The sequence below is a fragment of the Vanacampus margaritifer genome, chromosome 1, assembly GCF_051991255.1.
Source record: "Vanacampus margaritifer isolate UIUO_Vmar chromosome 1, RoL_Vmar_1.0, whole genome shotgun sequence".
NCBI lineage: Eukaryota > Metazoa > Chordata > Actinopteri > Syngnathiformes > Syngnathidae > Vanacampus > Vanacampus margaritifer.
The window spans coordinates 799692-824847 of record NC_135432.1 but is presented as its reverse complement, the minus strand read 5'-3'; the positions used below and the strand labels follow the sequence as shown (position 1 = coordinate 824847).

Below are 25156 nucleotides of genomic sequence, written 5' to 3'. Positions count from 1 at the left end.
CGCTACGCAATTTCCTGGAATTTGTGCATTTGGCTGAGCAGCTGCGGCGTTCGCTCACTTTGTGAAATTTCCAAAAGTGGGATTTGAGATATTCGGTAGCATCCGTCGAAATCCCACCGCAAGCACCGTGTTCTTTCCAAACTGACATTGTTAAGATGTTGAGGAGACGTTTCCAAACGCTTGCATCCGTCCCAAGGTGTACTTGAGGCATCAAATAACGTAATTCGATTGATATTTGATCTTTCAGACTGCAACTTTCAACAACAATTGACTTTGCGTAATAATATTTGGACTTTGATTCATTTCCAGCAGAATTCTGCAATGCAGTCTTTCTTTTCTTTGCTTGAGGAAGTGCCTGCAGATGTACACACTTGATTTCTTAGAATTGATATCTTTTTTAATAGATTGGGTTCGGGACAGCAGGATATGTGTGGTTAATTTCCAATGAAACCATTAATTATTAATTAGCTCAAAAAGCTCTTAGAATAGACATAGAAGGATCAGGAAGAAGCCCAAATCAATCAGCTCCGGAATATGAATCAAAAGTATGTCATCCAAATACACTTTGAATCAAATCATGTCCTTTATTTTCCCTCCGGTATGTCAATGATGACGTCAGAGTCAACGAGGACGATAACCTTTCCCCACACATTGACAACAATGTTTGTCCTCGTGCAGGGAAGGTTGTTCCATGTTCCAACACTGCTCTCTATTGCTCTGCTAATGCAAATGCAGGCTCAAATAAATAAATGAATAAATCCACTTGGGAGAGAAAAAAAAACCTATGCTGACGTGTCCGTGAGCAGTGCAGCGGTCAACTCGAGGAGCTCAGGCGGCTGCTGGCTTGCATCAAATGATGGCCTTGAGGTTGTATGAGGAGGACGAGCATGTTGCTGCCTACCTGCAGCATCGCGTGACCCCTCGCGAACTGATCGATACGATTATGGACTTTATGGGATCAAAGGTATGTTGAGGTCATGTTATGCAAAAGCGTTTTATTTCAAGATGCAAGTTATTGCTAATCATTCATGAGAAGTCGTGAATTCCTTGTCAGACGCCAAACAAGTTCGACCTGGCAGTGGATGTTGGCTGCGGTAACGGAAAAGGGACCGAACTCTTGGCCCCGTTCTTCAAGCAGGTTGTCGGGACCGACATTAGCGCCGGTCAGCTGGAGATGGCCAACAACAAGTGCCAGAATGTCTCATACAGGTGAGACGTCGTCAAGTCATGCAAATGTTGTCAGCTGAAATGTGTGGTTGCTAATTGAGACTTGGAAGAGCAGGTTTGTATTCAAGGTGAGGTGAGGTGAGGTGACTTGAAAAACGGAGCGTGACATGCCGTGAAATCCCAAATGAATAACAAAACAATCACCCTTAGGAAGCAGTTGTTTCCCTCTAGTATTTCCTGGTATCGTTTATTGCGAGAGTGATTAATATAAATCATTCCAATTTAAAAGTGTAAATGCATTTAAATCCAGGTTAAAAACTGTGCTCACTGTTTTCAGGAAAATGAATCAATGGATTATGAAATGACTGTAGTTAGTTTCATATTTTTTCCACTTTTAAGTTAACAAGAGTATGACAACTTAAAAAAAAAAAAAAAACTTTTTATTGTACATTTAGAACAGATATAAAATTTGTGATTAATCGTGAGTTAACTATTGAAGTCATGCAATTAACTACGATGACATCTTTTTAACACTCCTAATTAATTTACTTTGCTTTTAAATCGAGGACCAGGAGTGGTGAAGTAGAATCTAAAGATTTGTCATTTCTTCTTAACCCCCCTTTATAATACCCTCACACCCCTTCAATTTGGGATAATTGTTTTTGAGAAGAAAAAAAACTAAAAAAAATAATATTTAATGACAGGATTTTACAATGCAGTAAGTACCGTCTCCCTCCTGTCCCCTCTCATCTCCTCCTCCTCCTCCGCATTTGCTCTTTTTAATTCTGCCTCGGACATGCAGGCAGAGTCCTGCAGAAGAACTTGCCTTTGAGTCCGGTCAGGTGGACCTTGTGACGGCCATGACGGCGGCCCACTGGTTCGACCGCCCGCGCTTCCTGAAGGAGGCCGAGCGAGTCCTGAAGCCCAACGGCTGCCTGGCGCTGCTGAGCTACACGATGGACATGGAGCTGGAGTACGGCCACGCCACAAGTGCGCTCAACAGCATCTGCAAAGAGGTGCTTTGCGATTGTCTTTGGGCTCGCGTCCACTGAAATCAACTCGAATACGTTGCATGTGGAAGCAAAAGTTCGTCCGTTGTTGTTTTATGCTTGTTGGAGGGAATTTCAAAACGTGTGGAGAATGGAATAAAATAAAATAAGAAATCAACCGGACAAAGTATAAAGGCAGAATCTGAAGGTTGTAGTTATTCTCGTTGCGCATTTTAGAACAAGATGGTAACCATTGCTAAGAGTGGGGTGTAAAAATAATAAAACATTTAACCTGAACCTTGACATCAAGTGATCATGTTTATGCTGAGGACACGACGTACAGTACGCGAGTCCACGTCACAACTTCTCGTGCTCTATTGACGTCGAGAGCGCATCTCCACTTTTGACGCCACCGCCAACGTATTGTGATTTCCGTATCAGCACGACTAGCCTGTCACATTTGAAGTTGGTTTGTGTGGTTCAAGTTTGCCCTCGTGACTTACCATGTGTGCATTTTGTGTGTTTGATAATTGTTTATGATTAGTTTTATGCAGCGCTGCTCCCGTTTAGAAATCCTTGTCTGGGCTCCAGTTCTTCACAAATCTACCTTGACATGTTCGATTCCTGTACCTATCCGGACAAAGAGTGGTGAGTGTGGGAAATGGGGAAACTTTGGTCAATTAGAAAGATATTCAGAACCGCTTGATAAAAGATAGACACGTCTTCAAAAGATTGACTTGGTTATTAAATGTCACACTTCATGGCTGGGCAGGTACTCTAAAGATCCGGTTATTTGTATCCAAGCAAATCAAAAGTCCAATTTCCACAATATGGCTCATTTACATTTTTTTTTTTTTTGTGTCCAGGAACGGCTGTCATAAAATTTACAGGACAGTGCCGATAAACAGTTACATTGGAATGGTGGAGACATTTACTAGCTACCAGAAACTGAAGAGGCAGAACGCCGCGGAGGCCAAGCGTCTTTCTGAGGACATCAGGAACAAGTGAGACATTAACGCGTAATCTTCAACTAGGCTGCCGCTGAACTTTGAACTCCGATTGTGTCCTGTAAATCACTGCTTTGCTACACATGAAAAGTTTGCCGCTGTTGAAGGCTTGGATGACATCGGGACCATTCGTTGCCATACAAAAGATAAAAATGTCATACAGAGGAGGAAGAATGCTCCTGGGTTTTTAATAAGAATCCTTGAACGGCCGCTATGTGATGGCGTATCCTCACGTTGGTCCCACGTTGGTCCTAGTGGTGTGTGATGGAATTTCCATTTGATACCAAGTAAATGTAGGGCCAGTATCGCCAATACTCTTACTTTTGGAAAATTATGAAATATAATTGTTTTTTTAAATGAAGTAAGCTGTATCATCAAATTGCTTTATCACAATCAACGTTCAACCTTTAAGTGGTTTTGTGTTGTTTCTTTTTTTTTTTAAAAAAAAAGGACAAAATTAGGGGAAAGTTTATTGCCAAACAGAAAATAATATATATTTTTTACATTCTTAAACAAAATGCACAAAGTGATCATAGGAAAATAAATGTTAATAAATATCATATACTGTTCAGAAACTACAAATACAAAAAAATAACCAACATCATCACTTCTCTTTCAAGCTAAATAAACAAGAGCGGGCGCGAGTGTGCCTGAGGTTAATGTGACATTCCTGTTTTCTGTTTGACTAAACTGCAGCAGTGCATAAAAGTGCTAAACTGAAACTAAACCGCTAGATCGATATTATAGTGCCGGCATCGTTTCAATATCGATACTGACTTGGTATCGATAATGTCCATATTTGGATCGATCCGCCTACCACTTGTGCCCTCAGCCATTTTTTTTAAATCATTTACTTATGATTTATGGTTTAACATTTCTTTTTGTTGTTGTCAGGTTTTATGGCTTGATTTTGAATGGCCTTTTTTGAAGTGACACTTTGATTTCCACAGATCGTATGATAGACACTTTACAAATAAAAATTGAGTTGCTAAAAATAAGCCAGGCATTGAACGCCCCCCCAATGATGAAGTCAAGCTGTTTTCCATTTCAGACTGCTGGCTGCCATGCAGGTGTCCTCGCCAGAAACGGAGCTCACCATGGTGGTCAAATATTTCTACATGCTGGCTCGGAAACCTTGATCCAGAATGTCAGACACAAATTCTCTTTATACTCCGAAGAGTTGCACTTTCAATAACCTTGGAATAAAACTCAAGCTAAACTCAAAACTCAACTGTTGTTTTGCATTGCGTTTCGCTCGGTGGACTCATTTGAAACTAAAGGATGCTAAAATTCTTTCCATTTTGCTTTATCTTAGCATTCTAAGCCTCATGAGCATCTTTGCAAAATAGCACACGTTTGATTTTGAGGTGAAATCTTATGTCCACCAAAGAGGACAGTTTTGTTCAGTTTGGCAAAGTCCAGTTTCCATTATCTCGAGTTGTATTCCATTGGGGCTGCTCTGGTACCACATATCAGACCATACAGCTCTCACCCCATAAGTATTTTCTTTTTCTTTTTTTCTGGAGAAAAATAAGTATTTTCAATTCCAAACTTAACAGCACCACCTGCTGCAAAATAAGGGCTCCATCTATGCTATCGCAAGTTTGTCTCTATAGAACACCCTCCGTGTGTTTACTCCTCCACACCACCAGGCCTGTCACGAGCAGAGTGACCGATATCGGCACTCCAATGATTGGAGCAAGAACGCCGGCCGGCGGGTCGTGGATGAGGCGGCCGCTCAGCTGGCAGTCGCGGAAGTAGTTTCGGTGAAGCGTCACAAGGAAGCGGTCGACGGCCTGATGGGGCCAGAAGCAGTCCATCCTCAAGGCTACCTGGTACGTGCAGTTTGTCAGACCCTCATAGAGCCTGCATCCAATAGCACAGGGAAATGGAGGTCAAGGGTCAGTTGGGGTGAAAAGCAGAGATGATGTTGATCCATATCAAGGACTTGATTGCACTACTTTAGGTCTTGCAATGAAAATGTGTCGGCAATCTCCTGCATAGGTAGACACTTGCTATTCCTTGCTTGTGCCTGTAGGGGGAGACAAAACAGTCTCACAATGGGGGCATAACAACTACTGGAACCCCCAACCAAAACACTGCAATGACACGTTGAGCTTTGTGAGTCTCCTTTATTATTATTTTATTTTCCATACTGTCAGAATTAGAATGTATCTCAAAATGAAATATTCCACACATAATTAACCTTGTATGTTTGATTATTAAGGTTTCAAAACCGTTTCCAAATGTCAAAAGTCCAAAGGAGAACCTTTGAAGACACTACCCTATGCCACGCTACCTTAAGTACAACACTGTGTATAGAAAAAGGTGTTTGCTACATTTAAAAAAAATAAAATAAAAAATCGAATAACTTTTGAAAATTTTTTTATACACTGTTATCAATTCTTATTAATTCTTGAATTTGAAATCAGCAGTAATGGAAAATCATGACAACCAAATATTTAAGTTGGCCTAAACAACTCTTGTTTAGGAAATCCCAAATGAAGCGCAAATCCATTTAGCAAGAGAAGTAACGGGCCACATCAAACCTGTATTGCTGTACGCGAGCGTTCCCCAACTGGCGGAAGCTGGAGCGCGAGACCCTTTCATCCGGAATATCCCAAAATATGTACTGGGCGGGAAATATATTGAGTTTTACCGATAGACGATTTTTCAATAGGCGCGCGCAAGGGCAGCTATTTCCGAGCCGGGGGTCCTTCGACAGAGCCGGGGTCCGGTAAGCTCGCAAACGTTGGTTTGTTTCTCGAGATACACGCTTTCTCACGGCTAATGTGATGAAGTATGGCGTTGTCAAAAATCTGAAAAGTAGACAAAGAAAATGAAAAGTGACTGAACGGAGGCGTATGCTTTCATTTGACCGGCATCGAACGCTACGAGCACCGTTTATCTGTCTACGAGTGGGCACAACACACAAAAATTCTTCTACTGACTCCGGAATGCTGGAAGAATGTTTGGACGCAATGGCGGACAGACACGCTATTTGTCAACCACAACAACGAGAGGAGAGCCGCACTCGGAGGTTGTGCGCTCCCAGATGGATAGCGCTGTCCAAAGTGCCCGGCGTATTTTGCTAGCTGCGGCTCAATCAATCAACTGATGTAAGTGACAATTCTCATTTTCTGGTGTATGTACGATTCTATCATGAGGAGACTAAAACATTGATGGAGGACGTTTTGGCTATCGCAGCTTTGAAAACACATGCAAGAGGACAGGACATATATTTAAGGAAATTAAGGAAATAATGTGAAAATTAAATTGTTGTATGCATAACTAGTGATGGGGATCCTTCCTTGAAAGATTTAACGATTGAATATTTGCACAAAAATAAATTGATGAAAGGTATATTTGAACAATAGACTAAAAATAATTGGAATTATTTAAGAAATGGAAGTTTATGGCAATTAATGAACATGTTTACAATTGAATAAAAAAGCAGAAAATGACATTATTGTGGTTGGGTGTTTTTCATGTGCGGTCAATTGTGCTGACCTTTTGCCAATTTAGTTCTGTACCGGATACGACAAGACCTTCCAAAGCTCCGCCTCCCTCGTGTGTAGAGACGAGTGAGTGTGTGTTGTAAGTTGAACTCACTTTGCGGTGTCCGTCCAGCAAACGTTTGTTGACAGCCGTCGTGTCCGACTTGAACGTAGCCAGGCAGAAGTCATCCATGACGCTCTCATCGAGTTCTCTGTTGCAGCCGGACACGCATGCTGCGGAGCGGGAGGTCAAGTGATTGCAATGAGTACAATTTGATATTTTTCATGTGTATCCAAGAAAAAAGAAAAGAAAAAATGTGATAATGGGTCATGGCTGGTGTAAAAAAAAAAAAAAAAAAAAAAAAAAATCAAGTTCACGGAGTGGTTTTTCCTGCTTGACTTGTTCTTATCTGTTTGTGCAACGTCACTGAAAACGTCTTCTCCGCCTCAATTGCGTGGCCTCCGCACATCTGCAGTGGTGGGCATCTTTTCATTGCGAGTATAAATATTTTGCATTAGCGATCATCGTGCGCACAGAAGCTGCGTCTGCGCCAGATTGTGCACTTGAGGTGTTTGCTGAGCCTGCAGGGAGACTTCAAGAAGTCTCCAAACAAGAGGTTTATTAAATTGACACTTTTGTCAAAAACGACAACAAAAATAAAACATTTCCTTCCATTTTTGCTATTTCAGTGGTGCCTGCTGTGAATATGTCGAGTCCAATTTTGCTTTGTTTAGAAAAATGTGCATATGTTGATTTCTCAAACTTCATTGAAGCACCACATGTAACTGCTTCTCTCAAGTCAAAGTTGAAACCGCAAGTGTTTGCTTGAGTGGTCATCTCAAACAATATGTTTTATTGACATTAACCCCCCCCCCCCGAACTTTATGCATAAAATATTCCAAACATTCAAAAGAAAACAAACAGAAGTGGTCAAATTGAATATATAAGCACATTTAAATGCTTTCAAATGCTCTTTTTTCTGGACAAGCACTCACAGGTGAAGAAGAGCACAACACAAGCTGCCTTCATGATAAATACAGTCTCAACAACTCCAACGTGTGCTGCTGCTTTCCGGACTGAGATCGCTGCACGTAAATCCTCGCCCTTTTCTTCTTTACCGTCTGATACACTGTGAAGAAAAACCACGGATTAAGCAAAGCTCAAGATGACCACATTGCGTCTCACATGCTGTGCGCTCAACAAGGGACGCCGAGCAAAAGCAAAAAAGTGCCCTGACCTTCCACGGCCACCCCCGATCATAGCAACCCCGACTGTCATCCGATTCTTTGTCCAGATGCCTCCCCCGTCCGTCCGTCCGTCCGTCCGTCCGTCCGTCACAGGGGACACAACAACAGTCCCAAATCAAAATTAGTCGACTGACATGACAGTCATTGGCAACTAAGACGGGACGTCAGCGACAGTCACTTTGCAATGCCTTTTTTTCACACTCAGCCGGAACACTCATTCCGCCGTTTGTCGGTTAGGCCTGAGACTAAAGAATGTCTACTTTACATACAACTTCAATGGCGCTCCACAGCAAACATGTTTGTCAGACTGGAACTTAAGGTGAATGCGATTGTTCCATTCCCGGCTGCAATGTTTATGATGTCATCTCAATCAGATGGTTCTGTGGGTTGCTGACCTTGGATAGTAGAAACAAGCACACACATTTCTTTGCACTTATAAAACATATGCTATGTCATTTTAAGATACATTTATCTAACAGATCCGCACACTGTCATACACATAAAATCTAGTCAAACCAACTGAATCAAAAAAAACTGTTATTAATCAATCAATAAATAAAACCCCACAAGCCCCCTTCCCTCACTGGAAGTTGAAAACGTGGAGTATCTTGACTTGATCATCACACTTGTGGCTGGGATGCTTCTGCTGGCTTGTGTCCTCAACTGTCCGGCGCAACTGGACTGAACGGAACAATGAGGGACCAAATTAACTTTCGATTAACAAGCACTACTGGGATGATGAACTGATGGAAGCGTTTTTTTTTTTATTGGGACTGAACGACAGCGATGTATAACAGTGTTTGGTATCTCCTAACAATGAATGAATCAACATCTTGATAATGAATCAACTTGTAATGAATAGTTTTGTAGAAAACACTACTTCACTTTTATATTTTTATGCAGAATTGTGAGTGATCGGCGGCGACAATGAATACACAGAGACTGATATACTGTGCTAGAATAATTGTGCCCTTTATTCCCCGCAAACAGCAATCAACACACTTCAACGCTAAGCAGCATAATATAATCATCATCGGCGCTTACCTTGACACTAGACCGGAGAGAACGAGCTGCAAAACGGCTGGGCGAACGTACGCTTCCCTCAGCTGACTCTACCCACACCGTGTGCCGCTCCATCTTTTATTCGTTAACAAAAAGGGGTGAGCGTAAGAAACCAGGCTGGCCAAGCCCTCTCCCAGGCACCCTCGAAAACATGTTTCCGAAGCAGGGAGGACTGTAGTATAGACAAGGAAGAGTTCCCAGGTTGATTCCGCCCTTTATTCACAAATTGTTGGGCACCTGGATTCGTACAACAGTTCAGGACAACAACATATCCTTATATAAGAGGTTACATGAGGACATATCAAACCATGGTTATTTCCCCTTCATGAATGAATCAACATCTTGATAACTGCGTCTTAAGTGTATTCTGGGGACGGGAATGAAACTTCGTCTTCATCCCGTCAGCCCCTTTTCTATTCGGGTGTAACTAATATATGTTGTAAATGATTAAGTTGAAACTGTCACAATGATTTTGCGCTCATTGCGCGTCGATTGCTGAGCGACGACGCTCGCTGTAAACACTGTGGCGGCTCCTTCTTGCCCGATGAGGGACGCACTGACTGCTGTCTTGACGACTGCTGCTGCGGCGGTCCGCGCTCACACAACCGATGTTGCGCCTCACCAGGGCGCAGCGGCTTCTTCCTCTGGTCGTTGAATGGGTGGAGGCTGCTGTCTGCGGATCTCACTCGGCTTCGTCTGTCCTTCCTTCCTTTCCTCAGTCTCTCCTTTGGTCTCTTGAGGTCTCCCTGAGTTGTTGGAATTTGGACGTTTCTGGGGTCGGTGAAGGACTTTGGTTGGTGACCCGGCGGGTGGTGTCTGGTCGGTGCTGGATTTCACTTTCCTTTCTTTCCTTTGGTCCTTCCTCGGGTCTCCTGACGGCCTCACGGCTCTGGCTGGGTTCTGAAGTGTTCGGTTTAGGTGACCGGTATGGGATTTTTTTTGTAGGTTTTAGGTGAACTAATGAATACACACTCACACGCACGCACGTGCACATACAACATCAACATCTGAAAATATCAAAACAATTGCTGCAATATTTTGGATTTTATGGGCATGAAATCTTTGTCTCGCCACACAGGGGCCTCATAAGTTTACATTATGGTATGTAAACTTTCAAGCACAACTGTATTTTTTCTCTCTTTTCGTGCTTATTGTTGTACCCATACTGTGTTTGTGTATTGTTTTAAAAAAAAACGGATTGAAATAACACTACAAAGGTTTCTTTTTTCAATCTATGTTAGCTGCTTGTGAACATATTTGTGTGCCTGCTGCACTTTCTCACACCCCGCGCATCCCTCGGGGCTATTCCCCGCCCATCCATAAAACCTAGCGATGCTCCTTCTTGACATGTCATAACCAAACAACACTGAACTAATATTTTAAGAATTGACTGACGTGTGGATTGTGGAGCTGGAACAGTCAGCTTGTCGAGATCGGTCTGGTGTGTTTCTGCCGGGAAGTTCCGTCCGTTTTCAGAAGCGCTTATTATGGCTTTTACATTTTTCCGTCTTTTTGAGGAGAAAAGCCATGTTGCTGCCTACCTGAAGTATCGAGTGACTCCACATGAACTGATTAACACGATTATGGACTTTATGAGATCAAAAGTAAAGGTACTGTGGACTGGTCACCATCATTTAAAATGCACTCATTTCTTACTGCATTTAATTTTTTTTTCCACACTCGTGTGACGTGTTGGCAATCTGTGAATTTTTGTTTCCTGAACGACGGGTTAAACCTCGCCCTTAATTCGTTGAATAGGAATAGACACTGAATATTCCCACATTTTTTGTCTCACTGTGTCCCTCCCTGTATGTTAACCTATTCAAACTCTAATGTGTGTGTTTTTCAGCTTGATTTTTTTAAAGGCGTAAACGAAAGTCATTGCAAATGTGGTGAATTCCCTTTTAGACGCCAAACAAGTTCAACCTTGCAGTGGATGTTGGCTGTGGTAACGGAAGGGGAACCATCCTCTTGGCACCGTCCTTCCACCAGGTTGTTGGGACGGACATTAGTGCCAGTCAGCTGGAACTGGCTCGCGCCAATAATATTTGCCAGGGTGTCTCATACAGGTGAGATGAAATGAGAGCATGGCTCGGTAGATTGCATTATGCAAGTCTTGCTCACTGAAATTTGTTGTTTGTAATGCACTCTTTTCTGGCGTAAAAAAACATATTTATTTATTTTTTTGTATTTAGGTTAGTATTGATTATAATTCATTTCTTTTCACTTAAAGGAGACACAAAGTCCAAATGAAAGATGTTCCTTGAGGCCCCTTTTCATATACAGGTGTCTGAAAAAGGTGCATCTTCATATTTGTGCCGGGGCAGGTCTAGTTTAGCGTTTATGAATTTGGTAGACAAGCTGCTTTTTAGCCCGGGGCGTCCCAACAACATGTCATTAAGACATTTCTGTCCAAATGTTCTGTATTCTTTACGAATTGCTTTTAGCATCTTCCGTCTTTCAAGGTGTTGTCCTGTCTCTTCATCCCCAAGTAAGCACGTTAGCGGCATGCATTTTGGGAAAACGGGCAGCTCACAAAAAATTGATTTAAAAATTCTAAACCAAATGTGGGCTCAAGGGGCCGTGTTATTTTTTTTGGAACAGACAGATTGGCCAGGTCATTCGTAGATAAAGTTAAAAAATAACAACAAAACAAATGATAGCTATTCTCATTTTAAATGTGATAAACAGACTATTTGATTATAATTAATGAAATAGTTATTTAATCGGGCAAATGCATAAATATTTGGGGGAACAAAGACTTTATGAAGCAAAGTTTGGAGTAAACAGCAAAACCAATGCAAGAAATATTCCATATTGTTTGTGGTCCGCACTTTTCTAAGGTCTCTCCTCGCTCTTCTCCTCCCGCTCCTCCACACTACTCTTTGCGGCCGCCTCCCACATGTTGTAGGCAGAGTCCTGCCGAAGAACTGCCGTTTGAGTCGGGCCATGTGGACCTGGTCACATCCACGACGGCAGCCCACTGGTTCGACCGGCCGCGCTTCCTGAAGGAGGTTGAGCGGGTACTGAAGCCCAACGGCTGCTTGGCTGTGATGGGCAACATGATGGAACGGGAGCTGGAGTACGGCCACGCCACAAGTGCGCTTAACAGCATTTGCAAAGAGGTGATGGCGCTCAAAACAATCTTAAGTCCATGACCTCCTCCATGAGGCTCCACCACGCACGCACGCACGCACGCACGCACGCACGCACGCACGCACGCACGCACGCACGCACGCACGCCACACACCTTATAGTAAGCTAGCCAATAGCGCAACAATAGAGACATTCATATTAACACTTGCTAACCTCGTTAGCACGTAGCAACATGATTGAAGAGCAAAAAAGCAGACTAGTAATGAAAGCATGTGTTGGTGTTGAGTGGTAGAAGGTAAGAAACTGTTCACAATTTCACTCAAGTAGAAACTGAGGAGAACAACGCGCTCCGCTCGGGTTGATTTGATCATAGTGAGATGTAAAAGAAAACCTTCAACCTGACCCTTGACACCAAGCGGATCATGCTTATGACGAAGCCGCAACTGATTGGAATGCACTTATTTTCAAGAACTCTATCGAGCATCTGCACTGCGGCGCCAATGCTCGGCCATTCCGGATTTCCGTATCGGTGCCAAACTCTAGCGCACGAATAGCGCGCCACATTGAAAGGAGAGGAATTTCATACAAATGCGCTGGCCTGCCAAATTCCCAACACTGCCTCCTGGCGGTTATGCTAAGTATTACACATGATCGATGCCAGTAAGGACAACAGAGCTTCAATGTGACGCTTCTCACATTTTTCTTCTCTTGCAATCTACTTTTCGTAAATGACTTTGCTGTTTCCTCACATTCCAAATATCATCCTCACGTGCTTTATCCTGACGATTTATGATGCATGTCTGCTTTCACCAGCATGTTTTTTTTGTTTGTCTTTAATCATATGAATAGTTTGATGCAGCTCTGCTCCCTTTCCAAAACCATTGCCTGCGCTCCTGTCCCTCGCAAATCTACTTTGACATGTTTGACGCATGCCCTTTTCCGGACAAACACTGGTAAGTGTCCTATCTTTTTGATTCCATGCAATTTTCTCCGATTGCAATTTTCTCACGACTTGTCTTCACAACATGTTCCATCTACGTCGCTGAAGGATGAACTGGAACACGTTCCATAGCATTGCAATTTTAGCACATTTTAAAGGCCTTCATGGCATGTTTTGTCAACATACCTCAAAGATAGAGTTCTAGCAGTCAAAGTTTAAAAGTGACCGTAAAAGAAACCTGTTTTCAAAAGTATGTCACAGATTCCAGTTCAAGCTAATTAGAAAGAAAACCAGAACAACATGATTACAGACACCCTTTCGATAGTTAACAAAAAGATTGACTTGGTTTCTTAGTTGTTATATTTTACACTTAACGGCTGAGCAGGTTCTCCAGAGTGCTATTTGTATGCAAGCAAAAGTGACATTTACACTACATGGCCCATTTGCTTTTTTTGTGTCCAGGAACGGCTGTCATAAGATTTATAGGACGGTGACGGTAAACCGTTTCATTGGCATGGTAGAAACATTTACCGGCTACCAGAATCTGAAGCACCAGGATGCCGCTGAGGCCCAGCGTCTTTCTGAGGACATCAGGAACAAGTGAGACATTGACACGTAATCTTCAACTAGCCTCAGTTCGGAAGTCGCTGAACATTCAACTCCATACCGCACCTCCAATGAAGGTGTCAGTGCTTGTGTCCTGTAAATCACTGCTTTGTTACACATGACAAGTTTGCCGCTGTTGAAGGCTTTGATGAGATAGCGACCATTCGTTGCCATACAAAAGAGACAAACATATGGAGGAGGAATAAAGAATAAGAAGGGTCATTAAATAAGTGTCCCTGGGGCCCTTGAAAGGCCACTATGTACGTTCAATTAAAGACATTCTTCTTCTTCTTATTATAAAAGCTTTTAATTAATTGCTTGCGACAACAACTTGAATTTCACAGCAGTCGTTTTGACAAAGTGAAATTGGCGAAACGGATGCCGTTTGAATGAACACTGAAAATAAAAGACAGGCACGAAATACTCGTTGCTTCTCAATAAGAGTAACGAAGCGAGGCTGTTTTCCATTCCAGACTGCTGGCTGCCATGCGGGTGTCCTCGCCAGAAACGGAGCTCACCCTGGTGGTCAAGTATTTCTACATGCTGGCTCGGAAACCTTGATCCAGAATGCCTGACATGAATATGAATTCTGCAAAACAAGGATCTCTCCTGCGGCTGGACTCCTAAGAGTTGCAAAATAAAAACAACTTTGAATAAAAGTCAAGCTCAACCAAAAACTAAACTAGTACTTTGTACTGTGTTTTGTTGGTGTACTTCATGCAAAGGAATCCTTTGCATCTTGCACTTCATTCTTTTGCAGTGATTGTTAAGAGCACCTTTTCAAAGAGGACTTTTTCCACAAGTAAAAAACAACAACAACATTTTTTTTGTGTTTTGGTTGCTCTATTTCCGTTGCTATTTTGTGTAACAATCACTCACTGGTCTGCGTTCTACATTTGAGTACGCAACGATTCATATCCTGCTATTTTCATGCCCAGTCTAGCGCGAAGCGCAACCAAACTGCAGTATTCTTTTTGTTGTTGTTTTGCTTGACTAGCGTGTGATAAGGCTTTTCTCTTAGTTGTGGGATGGAATGCAGCCGATTCCCGGCGGATTGAAGCAGCTCCCCTCGTTGCCCTTCAATCAGGGCGGTCGAAGTGCGCACGGTCTTTGACAGTGCAGAAGCAGAAATGTACTCGCGAGGGTCCAAAGTGGGTTCATGCAGGCCAACTGCAAGATGATGATGCCGCGCGTGTGACGTTGGAGACCCCCAATCCTGCATCTACTGTGATGTGTGGTCAGGGGGGGTGCAATTAAAATCTTTTTTTAAGGCAATAATGATAATAATTTGTTCAGTGTATGTATTTCTCCAATGATTGGGAGGGATTGACCAGGCACTTGTCATATTTATGAATGAAATGCAATGATGTCCACCACACGTCCGTAGAGTAGCAAACCAGTCTGCCTTCATGCACCTCCATCAAAATCACCTTACACCACCAGCGCCACCACTTTGACATGCTTTTCACGAGTCTAAAAGGTAGTCTACTTTTTGTTTCCAAATTGCGAGATGCGCCAGGCACTCGGCAGCCGCAGTCTCCGGAAATGACATTTAAAACCATGGATCCAAAGGATGACAGTTTGCCTCCATTTGGTACGGAAGACATTTTTTTTCTACTTCCCATTGTCCCAAAGTACTCAAGCAATACAGATAATGGAATTGGAAGAATACCATTTTGGAGTTTTTTCAGGCTTGACTGTTTCTCAACTGATGTTACAGCATCACTGAAAACGTGGCTGTCGTCTTCACCCCAGAAATTTGCATACATGGTCTGCCTGTGTAGAGCTGTGGAATTTCCCAGTGGCAGGACATGTTCAAATGATCAAAAATATGTTGAGAAAGTGATGGTCATGCACACGGAACCCGCGTCTAAACCAGATGCTGCACTTGCGATGTTTGCTTCGCCGACAGGAAGATTGAAATGAGAGCTTATGAAAGTGAAGGCACTAAAAACAACAGCATAACATCTTGATTTCTGCTGTCTCCAAAAAAGACACCTGGGACGAACATGGGAAGAATTTTGCCTTCTTGTGATCTCACAGGTGCGCTTGGTGAGACCTGAGGAGGACGCATGAATCCCCTCCGGCATTGGGGAGAATATGTTTAGAATGTTTAGCATGAACTATGTAGCATGCTGTATTTAACATATGTTGATCTCTCAATTCAAATTGACCGTTTTGAAGAACTACATATAACTGCTTCTCTTAAGTCAACGTTCAAACCACAAGTGATGCTTGAGTAGTCACCTGAAATAATAAAGTGGTTTATTTACATAATTTTTTCCTGTCCTTTATTTGAAATGCTACACAAAATATTCCAAACATTCAGACATTGGCTAAAGGGAAAACAGACAGAAGTTTAGAAGTAACATGAGCACATTTCAATGTTTTTTTCTTCTCTTTTTTTTTTTAAATACCCGACAAACACTAACCGGTAACAAACATCACATCACAAGCTGCCTTCAGGAACAACGTGCAACTCCAGGCTGTGCTGCCATTTCCTTCCCCCTCTCTTCCTTCCCTATACTGTAGATTTTAAAAAAAGGACATTGAAGGTGTGAATTTTTAGACGATCTTTGGCGCCCTCTAGCGTCCACGACGCCCTGCATCAGCATCTAATCAGCCTAATGAGGGAGCTGCCCCTCAGAATTCAGTGGCTCGCACCTCTTGTGGAGTTTTCACCGGTGACGTGTGTGTGGGTGTGTCAAGGGAGAATCGAAAGTGCGCGTAAGAAACCGATCTAAACTCGAACTACTTGAGCATAAAAGGCCAAAATGTACGGCAACTGGTGGGGCTAAATGACAAGTAGAGCATTGTGGATGTTTTCACTTGATATTACAGCCCCCTCCCTCTTCTGTTCATCATGAATACTAACATGTAAGTTGTGCATTTCCCCATAAAATCCGCTAGATGGCAGCAGAGGAAAGGACATGACTCACACCTTTGCTCGCGCCATCAACTTCTCAACCTTACTTTCTTTTCACTGTATCCACAGCGACTCCGTCATGTTCCATTGATCACCCATGAACAATAACGATCAGTTATAGTCATTTTCAGACAAATTAAGGGAAATTGGCAGCACAACTGCCTCGTGTCGTGTGACAGCATCAATAACTCTTAAATATAACCTACAGTATAATCTGATGAATCAACTAACTGATTAATCATTGTTTGTATTTTTTTAGTGTTTGTATATCAATTAAATGAGCATTCACATTTAAACATTTAACTCACATTAATTATAAATTATGCAAATAAAATAATTAGATAGATTTTTTTCTTTTTATTTTTTAATATACACATTCATATTTGACTATCATACATTTTATCAATTGTTGTGTTAGAAAAAAAAATCGAAATAAATAAATACAAATAAAACAAATGTGGCCCTTTAACATCAAAGTTTGCCGACTTCTTGTAATTCAGCATTGGAACTTTCCCAACGTGAAAATGTGTTCTGCGCTCAGGTGGCCTTTGCGCCGCAGGTGCCGCAGGTGACGAGGTCACAGGTGCATTAGCGAACCCACGGAAGCTGATCGCTGACGTGGTCGGACCTTGAAGCGAGGACAGCCGTTCCTTAAATGTCTATTAGCCGTTGTAATAGGCTGCGTCAAATGTCTGTCACATTGCGGAGGCGTGTTCATAGCCAGCACTCACCATCTCACGCGCACTCACGCACGCACGCGCTCGCGCACGCGCGCCCAGCCACCAGCACCGTGTCAGCGTGCGGGCAAACTGTCTCACAGAATCCAGAGTGGAAAGCGATCCGATCGGCAGCCTGGGAACTCGTAAACAAACACAGGCAAGCGCAAGCGGCGCGTAAAAGGTTGAGGGTTCTGCTGCTGCTGCTGCTGCTGCTGCCGGAGGTGCGAGACCAAGCAAGCCATTCCCAACAGGAGCCCCTGCCGCTCCATTTTCCTTGATTATTGCACGCTTGAGACTCGACCGGGATATCCTAATTGGACATGTGAGTTTCGGGGACTTGAACCTGCCGATCATCAGCCCTCCGTCCAAGATGAAGTTCCTCGCTTGCACCCTCGCCACTTTGCTGCTCATCCGATCCAGTGCGGCGCAGTCAGGTAAGTGTTTTCTTTGGCTTTTCTTTTCTGTTTCTTCTGCTTGGACTGGCGCCCAAACACCGTCGCGGAGTTGAGTCACAAACTCGATGCACTGATCGGCTCGTTGTCGATTCATGAGCCTGGAAAAGAAAGTTGCTCAACTTCACGCGGACGCGTCGCAGCTCGTCCTGCCGGCTCGGTTCTGTGGGAAATGCTTCTCAAAGTGCTCTTGTTAGCTCAATTACATTTTTTTTTTTTTTTACTACACCCGGGGATCCATTTTTGTTATTTTGTCTATTGCCCTGCACTTTGAGTTATAGTTTATTATTGGAATTGTTCCCTGAATATTTGAAACATAGAAAAAGCTTGTCATCATGCAGTACCTCCTGCTGGGTCAGTTTGTGGTCCGGCATCTGCTTGATAAATAGTCCAACATTTTCCTTCCTTCGGGCGCTGCAGGATGACGTCTGCTGAGAATGCCGGGTTTGGACTCAGCTTTTCATTTTGCTCTCTGATCTGCTTTCTCAGAGACTTCACACATTTGGCATTCCGTCTTTGGTCTGCTCTGGGATATTTGGCTCTAATGAGCCGCGCGGTTTTCTTTTCTAAAGTGCTTCAATCAAGCTCTGGCCACGCGCACTGAAATATTTTGCAAAAACAAAATGTCGAGCAGAAGAAGTGACAATATGCTTGATGTGACTGCGACGCTCTCCGGGAGGGTTGAAGTTGTCAAGCGAGCACACGAATGCAATTTGAAACGGGCATTAATAGCGAGACGCTAATAGTAGTAGAAGAAGAAAAAAAGCACATTGGTTGCATTGTATATGCACAGCCATGCGGCCGGCGTGTTTGTAATGCAAATTCCAGCCAAGTTGTGCCTCGTGGGAACTTTGTGGGTGTTAATGACTCCAAGATGGTTCTGATAAGCGCTCAATGCATCGCTATGATTATCGTGTTGACGTAAAAGAGATTTCTTTTTTTTTTTTTTTATATATATGTAAAGAATCTCCTGTGCCCGTTCGTGTGATTGTGTGTGTAAAGTATAGAAGTTTGCAGGTTTTTTTCTTCAGGATTAATTTCACGTGAATCACTTTTAATGCATGGCATTTTAAACATTCAAAGGGTCAAAGGTCATGTGAACAAAATGTTTTCATAGCAAAAGACTCAAATCTATTCTTTTATCATGAAAGAGCTTTAAGTTTGTTGATTGTTGGAGGTTTGCAACTATAAGATCATTCTTTCTATCGTATCGTGTGAAAGCGTTTTGTGATTGCGTCATTGATCCAAATCATGCGCACGTTCAATAGTTGGAACATTTTCACTAGCGCGTGTGCGCGCGCATGCGTGTGAGGGACAAATGCAGCATTGGCATGCGCGTGTTTGGGTGACATTTGGAGACGCCTGTGCGTGGGTCTGGGGGGGGGGGAGGGGGGGTCCTGGCACCACGTTGGGGTTTGCACTCGCTGAATGCCAGTTTCAAATGAGCCTGGGCTCGTCAGCTGGCCCACACCGAGCTGGCCAAGAAATGAGAATTTATTACAAGCTAATTAAGCTTCTTCTTTTTTTTTTTTCTTTGATAGCATCGGTCTAGACTGTCTAGACCTTTCTGTGACAGAATGACGGATGAGGAGGAGGCGAGGGGCAATTCTGTCATGCTTCAAATTAGTCAACATTGATATGAAACTTTCATATCTGCGCTCTGTGAGTCCATGAGGAGCTTTTTGCTCATGTGATATGCCGCCACGGTCGCTAAGAATTTACCTCTTGAAGGAGACCAAGGAACCCCCCCCCCCCTCCCTCTAGATTTGTTTCTAGTTCCAACCATTAAGGGGCGATGTGTTTTAGTTTACTTACCTTAGCCAGATGTGGGCAGCTGGCAGGAAGTATTGAATTGGGGTTCCACTACTGGACAGTTGTCGCTGATTTCGAGAGACAAACAATTTTCAAGCATGTGGTTTTGTTTGTTTGTCCTCCTATTGCTATTCATACAACTAAAAAATAACTTTTTGTTTGATTAAACACGTCTAGATTTCACGCTGTCAATTCCTAAGTAAAGTGAAATGAGATCATCTTTATTTCAGTTTACTGTATATACTTTTTGTGACGTTTCAGTTTAGTGCTGTAAGTTTTTTTTTTTTTTTTTAATGAAATGTACCATGTAGGGATAGACAGGCCGATTATTGGCGCCGATATTGGGCAAATATCAGTATCAGCTTTTCAAAAAACCAAAAATCTGACGGCCGATATAAAAGGTCAATCTAAAACCATTTTAATCCCAGGAAAGTATTTATTTCAATTTCCAGTTAACTTTCCGAGAGATGCTGCTGACCCTCCCAAACTGTAGAAAACTTTAGAGAGCTCTTGTATTTACTTGCTTAAGTTGCCATTTAACTTATTAAAACATACTGATAACCTTGGGAGCTCCCTGAACATTTTGTCAGAAATTTAAAAGTCTGTCTATTGTCTAAGATAAAAAAAAAAAAAAACTTCTACATTTTGAAAAGTCTGAAAAGTTGTTCATTAAACATGCAAAACATTGCAACAAAGAATAGAAAAAAATGAATATTGGCTCCAAATATCGGTGATCCTCGATAACTAATAATCGGCATCGGCATCGGCCCTGAAAAAACTTTATCGGTCTATCGCTACGACCATGTGACCGTGTACCCTGCAGTTGCACCATTGGCAGCCAATGGGCAGTCGTGATGGGCAGCGTGCCCGTCCCCGCGTTGAGGGCGGTGGCCTGGCACGGGGCAAAGTCCCAAAAGGTGAAAAGGGCAACCTGAACTTTTGGATTTAATTAGAGGCCACAAATGCACTTTTGCTGCTCGGCATCTTCCGCTCGCAGACGCTCTCCGTTGGCTTTCTTCTCGACCACTGGAGAGTTTGTTCAGCCCACCACTTGTAATTCCGCTCAGAGACAAACGCCTTCATGCTGTGGCTGAGACAAACGCGCACGTCTCTTGTGTTTTCCTTTCTTCCCTCTCTGTCTTCTTCCCAACATCTATCCGCTCTTTGTGTGTTTTCTTCATTTCCTAATTTTTAATTTGATTTTGGGCCAACAGGATATTATGACACACACAACCAAAAAAATGCTGGCTGTCCATTAGGAATTGAATTGAAAAAAAAAAAAAACCTCTCAACAAGATTCCAGCATTTTTTTCCCTCCAAGATGAGAAGTTGACATGATGCTGAGATTTCCAGCATTCTACGCGCGTGCACGCCTGCTGTACACAAACGTTGGCTTTGAGTTGCCAGTGTGGCGGCACTAGGCCAACGCAGGAAGTGGGACGTCGTTCAGCTTCTTTTGACTGACAGCGGCGCTTTGGCGAGGCAGCTTCGACTCTTTCAAAACAAGTCTGGGCTTTTTCTTTTTCTTTTTCTTATTCTTTTTCTTTTTCTTTTTCTTTTTCTTTTTCTTTTTCTTTTTCTTTTTCTTTTTCTTTTTCTTTTTCTTTTTCGCTCGCCTTCCCCGACTGGCGTTCCTTCTTCCGCACTGGATGTTTTCTCCCGCCTCGGCTCGATCACAATCACCAAAGCATTATTATTATTATTTTGCTCCATAACCTCGACAAAGCTGTTTTAATGCAGGGGGACGTTATCGCTGGCCTCTAACCCCGCCCGTGTGTGCGTGCGTGCGTGCGTGCGTGTTTCCAACATGATCTACGCGCAAGCGCTCATTATTTGTGTTTGTGTGTTAAACCTTGCTCAAATATTCCAAACACCTCATCTGTTTCATTACACTACAAATTAAGGATATTTACTGTTGCGAGTCTTTTTATTCGACAGCCGCCTTAATCAGGCCCTAACTCTGCCTGGCACGGAGTGTGTTATTCCGGGCGTGTGCGCGCGCGCGCGTGCGTGTTTGAGTGATTGATATTCTGTATGCCAGAGCATGTGCACATTTATTTCTATCAGACAATTTGTGACAGAGCCCGTCAGTGTCTGCCTTCCTCAGCTCCTTATTGAATATTTGCCCGAGTGGAGAAGATGATTGTTTTGCTCATGACAGAGAAAGCGCTGAAATGTAATATCACACAGCGTTCATAATATGGCGGATCATCGGGAGGCCACAAAGACGCATCGATCTGCTTAACAAGGCACTTGCGTTTGGCTCCTTCGACAACTGCCGCAAGTCGCTCGTCCTCGCAAAGCTGCCGAGAGAAAACTGCAAACCCAATAAGCGGCTTGTGATGCGGTGAGAGTAAAAAAAAAAAAACATATGAAGGGAATGCAATTGGCTCCAAAACGCATTTGAAAAAGCTTATTTCACATTTAAATAAAGAGTCTTGTGATTGACAGTAATATTGGAAGCGGCAGCTTTGATTGAACTCCTCGTTTAGCCAGGAAGTTCATTTCAGAGTGATTTTAGAAGTGCCTGAGAAGACGAGCTCTGGGGAAGCTTCGTCCTCCTCGCTCGTGAATTTGCTTTTTTTTTCCTTCTTCCATTGGCTTGTGTCAGCGCTTCTTAATTAGAGTTTGTTTGTGTGAAGTGAGAGTGATGGTTAAAATTGGCGTGAGCAATTATGCACAAAAAGCGTGTGCGACAGCCAAGTGTGTATCTCTTCAAAGTGTCTTCATTGTTGGTATTTTAGTCAGTGGACGATATCCACACGGAGTTTCTCTTTATGGCCTTGTCCACGCGTAACAAAGATATTTTTCGACAATTTGGTCTGTCATCCACTTGAAAGTGCAAATTTACATCACTAAAAAATATAGGGGTGTTAGAAAAAATAGATTCGGCAATATATCGCGATATTACAGCGCGTAATTCCTGAATCGATTTTTAAACATCCATTTTTTATGGGAATATTCAACAAAACGTCTTACTTTGGGTCACTTAGGGTTAGGATTCACACGTTAAGCATGGAAGAATGTAATATGAATGGAACGTTGAGCTTTAATATTTGATTTCAGATAAATAAATACATTTTCACACAAATCTTGCAGTGTACAAGTTTACTGATTAGTATTTTCTAAATTTGAGTTTGAAAAAAAATCGCTTTATAGAAAAAAAATCAATTGATAGATTCGCATCGGGATTAATCGGTGTCGAATCGAATCGTGACCTATGAATCGTGATGCCAATCGAATCGCTAGGCAACTCGCACGCCTTCTAAAATGATTATTTTAAAAGCCTCAGATCTGCGAATTAGGGATGAAACAAACAAACATTGGTCGAGCAGATGATCGGTGCCAATATTCAACATTTTAATAGATATCAGCATTGGCCATTTCAAAAAATATGATTGCCAATAATAGATCGATATAAAACAGTGTTAAGTTCTTTGAGCCGTGTTATCCGGCGCATACATGCTCAAACATACAACGATAGCAAAACAGCAAGTTTGGTTGAACCTCGATGATGTGCTCACGTAATGTTTGATCAATCTTCATCCACAAATCCATCAAAGTCCTCATCTTCTGATTGAACAGCTTCAACGCTAGCGTTATTCCGGCAACTGCAGAAACGCTTCTCTCGGCCGTTCTCGGTCTTCCGATTCTCCGTGTAACCGCGATAGCTTGTCGTTTAAATCGTGCCTCGTATTGTCACAATCCGCAGTGTGGCACCGCGCCACAGGGTGGCGCCTCTTTGTTTTTGTGGGCATGTTCAGCGCTTTTTCATTTTTGGTGGCAATGTTTTTGACGCCGGGGAGGCACGACTATTTTGAAGCATGGTGGTGCCTAGCCCACTGTTTTAATTTTTAATTTATTTTTTTTTTAAATAAAAGTAAACCTGTGGACTTCCAGTTGCTGTCCTCTTTTTGCTGGGACGCACCGCCTGATGTTGGGAGAGCTTTGAGCTCCCGGAGGAATGGCGTGAAAATGTCCGAAAATGTCCCGGGCTTCGCTCCTGCCGTTGCAAGCTTCTAAATGTGTTTTAAAACACACTTATGCGGTTCGGTGTTTTTTCTAGACGGAGGGAGGAGATCCGGTTTGACCAAAACCCCCCTCAGTCGGCTCCTAATAAATGAGGAGCCGCCAGAAAGTGGCGGCCATGTCAGCTGCCCGGTGAGCAAGTGTGTAACGGGACGACGCTGACGGTGCACCAAATGGCTGAAAGAGATAGTGGATGAGCACGGGAATTATGGGATGGCAGTCCAGGATGATTGTGCATCAGACAGACAAGCCCCCATGTTTCTTATCCTCCTCGCCCGCACCCTCGCACCCCCGCCCCAATCCTTCGCCTCTCGGTTTCACTGAAGTGACCTTGCAGTTCCGCAGAAATATGGCCGCCCCTCCGGCGGCTTTAAAGGTACATAAAACTTAGGTGAGTGTGCGTTTGTGAGCGTGCGGCGGGACCTTGGCGCCGGCGTTGCTGTGGTTGTGTGAGCACCAGGAGGCGAGTCACGTCGGCGGCAAGAAAGCGGCGAGAATGTGTTTGCGCAGAAGCTTGTTTTTCTTCGCTGGCTTCGTTCGTTTGTGTGCGGCGGCCAGTCAGATGCTTCAGTGCCCCTTTTGCGTTTTGGCCTGGAAACGAGCGCAGATTGCTCTTGGCAAGGTGATTGTGGGGTCGTCGGTAAAATGCCGGCGAAAACAAGAGAGGTGCTCTAATTTCCTCTGTGTGCGTGCGTGCGTGCGTGCGTGCGTGAGTGCGTGCGTGCGTGTGCGTGCGTGTGCGTGCGTGTGCGTGCGTGTGCGTGCGTCCGTCCGAAAGAGGTTAAGGTGGACAGAATGAGACAGTGTGCTGCCTCTGAGGAACGCAGCTATCATCCTCACTAAACGTTCCAATTAATCAATCCCGGCCACACGCCTTTAGTGCGCCCGTGTGCGTGCGCCCGTGTGCGTGCACCCGTGTGCGTGCACCCGTGTGCGTGCACCCGTGTGCGTGCACCCGTGTGTGTGTGTGTGTGTCTCTTTTGCTTTCCAAGTTTGAAGTTTTGTGTTGATTTATTCTTCAGCACGGCTTGAACATTGCACCAAACCAGCCCTTTTCAAATAGGGGGGAGCGGCGCAATGCCAGGGGGTGCGGGTGCGGGTGCGGGTGCGGGGGGTTGTTTATGCCCTCGGATGTAACCCCAGGTAAGGTTTTTTTTTGGGTCATATTATAATATAGTGTAATTGCACATCCACTACAGTAGGTGGCACTCTCAATTTCAGAAACTGTGCAAGGAGTTTTCGCTCCTGTGTACTAGGGCTGCTTGATTATGGAAAAAAAAAATCACGATTATTTTGGTATTAATTGAAATCACGATTGTTCAAACGATTGTTTTTTTGTTCAAAACAAGAAAATGTTTAAACATTTAAAAATATGAAGACAAATACTATTATTTGAAACACTATAATTATTTAAGTTCCTTTGGGACCAAACAGAATTTATACTAATATAAATATTATTTATGTTAGCAAAAATTGGAACCGTTTTAAACAAAAACACTTGGCGCTATCTCCGGGTGGCGACAGGACGCCAAGCGTGGCTTTGCAGTCCGTTCCCGATGCCGATTAGCTGGTAGGAACAAACATATTTATTTATTTATTTTTAAAC

At 43.2% G+C, this 25156-nt stretch overlaps 3 protein-coding genes and 1 pseudogene across 5 annotated transcripts in view; 3 read left to right on the top strand and 1 right to left on the bottom strand.

Moving 5' to 3' along the window:
- Positions 1–610: 610 nt before the first annotated feature.
- On the top strand, positions 611–4383 carry LOC144040104 (putative methyltransferase DDB_G0268948). Its single transcript, XM_077553933.1, has 6 exons — positions 611–964; positions 1055–1209; positions 1970–2183; positions 2701–2804; positions 3023–3160; positions 4215–4383. The coding sequence occupies exons 1-6, from the start codon at positions 854–856 to the stop codon at positions 4300–4302; spliced, it is 810 nt and encodes a 269-aa protein (XP_077410059.1). The 5' UTR covers positions 611–853; the 3' UTR covers positions 4303–4383.
- A 390-nt stretch (positions 4384–4773) lies between these two features.
- On the bottom strand, positions 4774–17526 carry LOC144057455 (receptor activity-modifying protein 1-like; annotated as a pseudogene).
- Positions 10372–14227, top strand: LOC144064029 (putative methyltransferase DDB_G0268948). The gene is made up of 6 exons (XM_077586175.1): positions 10372–10574; positions 10879–11039; positions 11882–12095; positions 12916–13019; positions 13469–13606; positions 14086–14227. Exons 1-6 carry the CDS (start codon positions 10458–10460, stop codon positions 14171–14173), a joined length of 822 nt encoding a protein of 273 aa, XP_077442301.1. The 5' UTR covers positions 10372–10457; the 3' UTR covers positions 14174–14227.
- Positions 17310–25156, top strand: part of LOC144055004 (receptor tyrosine-protein kinase erbB-4-like) — a 202741-nt gene continuing 194894 nt past the window's right edge. For all 3 annotated transcript variants that reach the window (XM_077570553.1, XM_077570560.1, XM_077570544.1), the window contains exon 1: positions 17310–17691. In XM_077570553.1, coding sequence (XP_077426679.1) covers positions 17628–17691 — 64 coding nt within the window. In that variant the 5' untranslated portion in view covers positions 17310–17627. The remainder of the gene's footprint in view (positions 17692–25156) is intronic.

Coding starts and splice junctions, on each gene's coding strand:
- LOC144040104 (XM_077553933.1), top strand. CDS start 854: ATGATGGCCTTGAGGTTGTATGAGGAGGACGAGCATGTTGCTGCCTAC. Junction 965..1,054: donor TGGACTTTATGGGATCAAAG/GTATGTTGAGGT, acceptor ATTCCTTGTCAG/ACGCCAAACAAGTTCGACCT. Junction 1,210..1,969: donor TGCCAGAATGTCTCATACAG/GTGAGACGTCGT, acceptor TCGGACATGCAG/GCAGAGTCCTGCAGAAGAAC.
- LOC144064029 (XM_077586175.1), top strand. CDS start 10,458: ATGGCTTTTACATTTTTCCGTCTTTTTGAGGAGAAAAGCCATGTTGCT. Junction 10,575..10,878: donor TGGACTTTATGAGATCAAAA/GTAAAGGTACTG, acceptor ATTCCCTTTTAG/ACGCCAAACAAGTTCAACCT. Junction 13,020..13,468: donor CCTTTTCCGGACAAACACTG/GTAAGTGTCCTA, acceptor TTTTGTGTCCAG/GAACGGCTGTCATAAGATTT.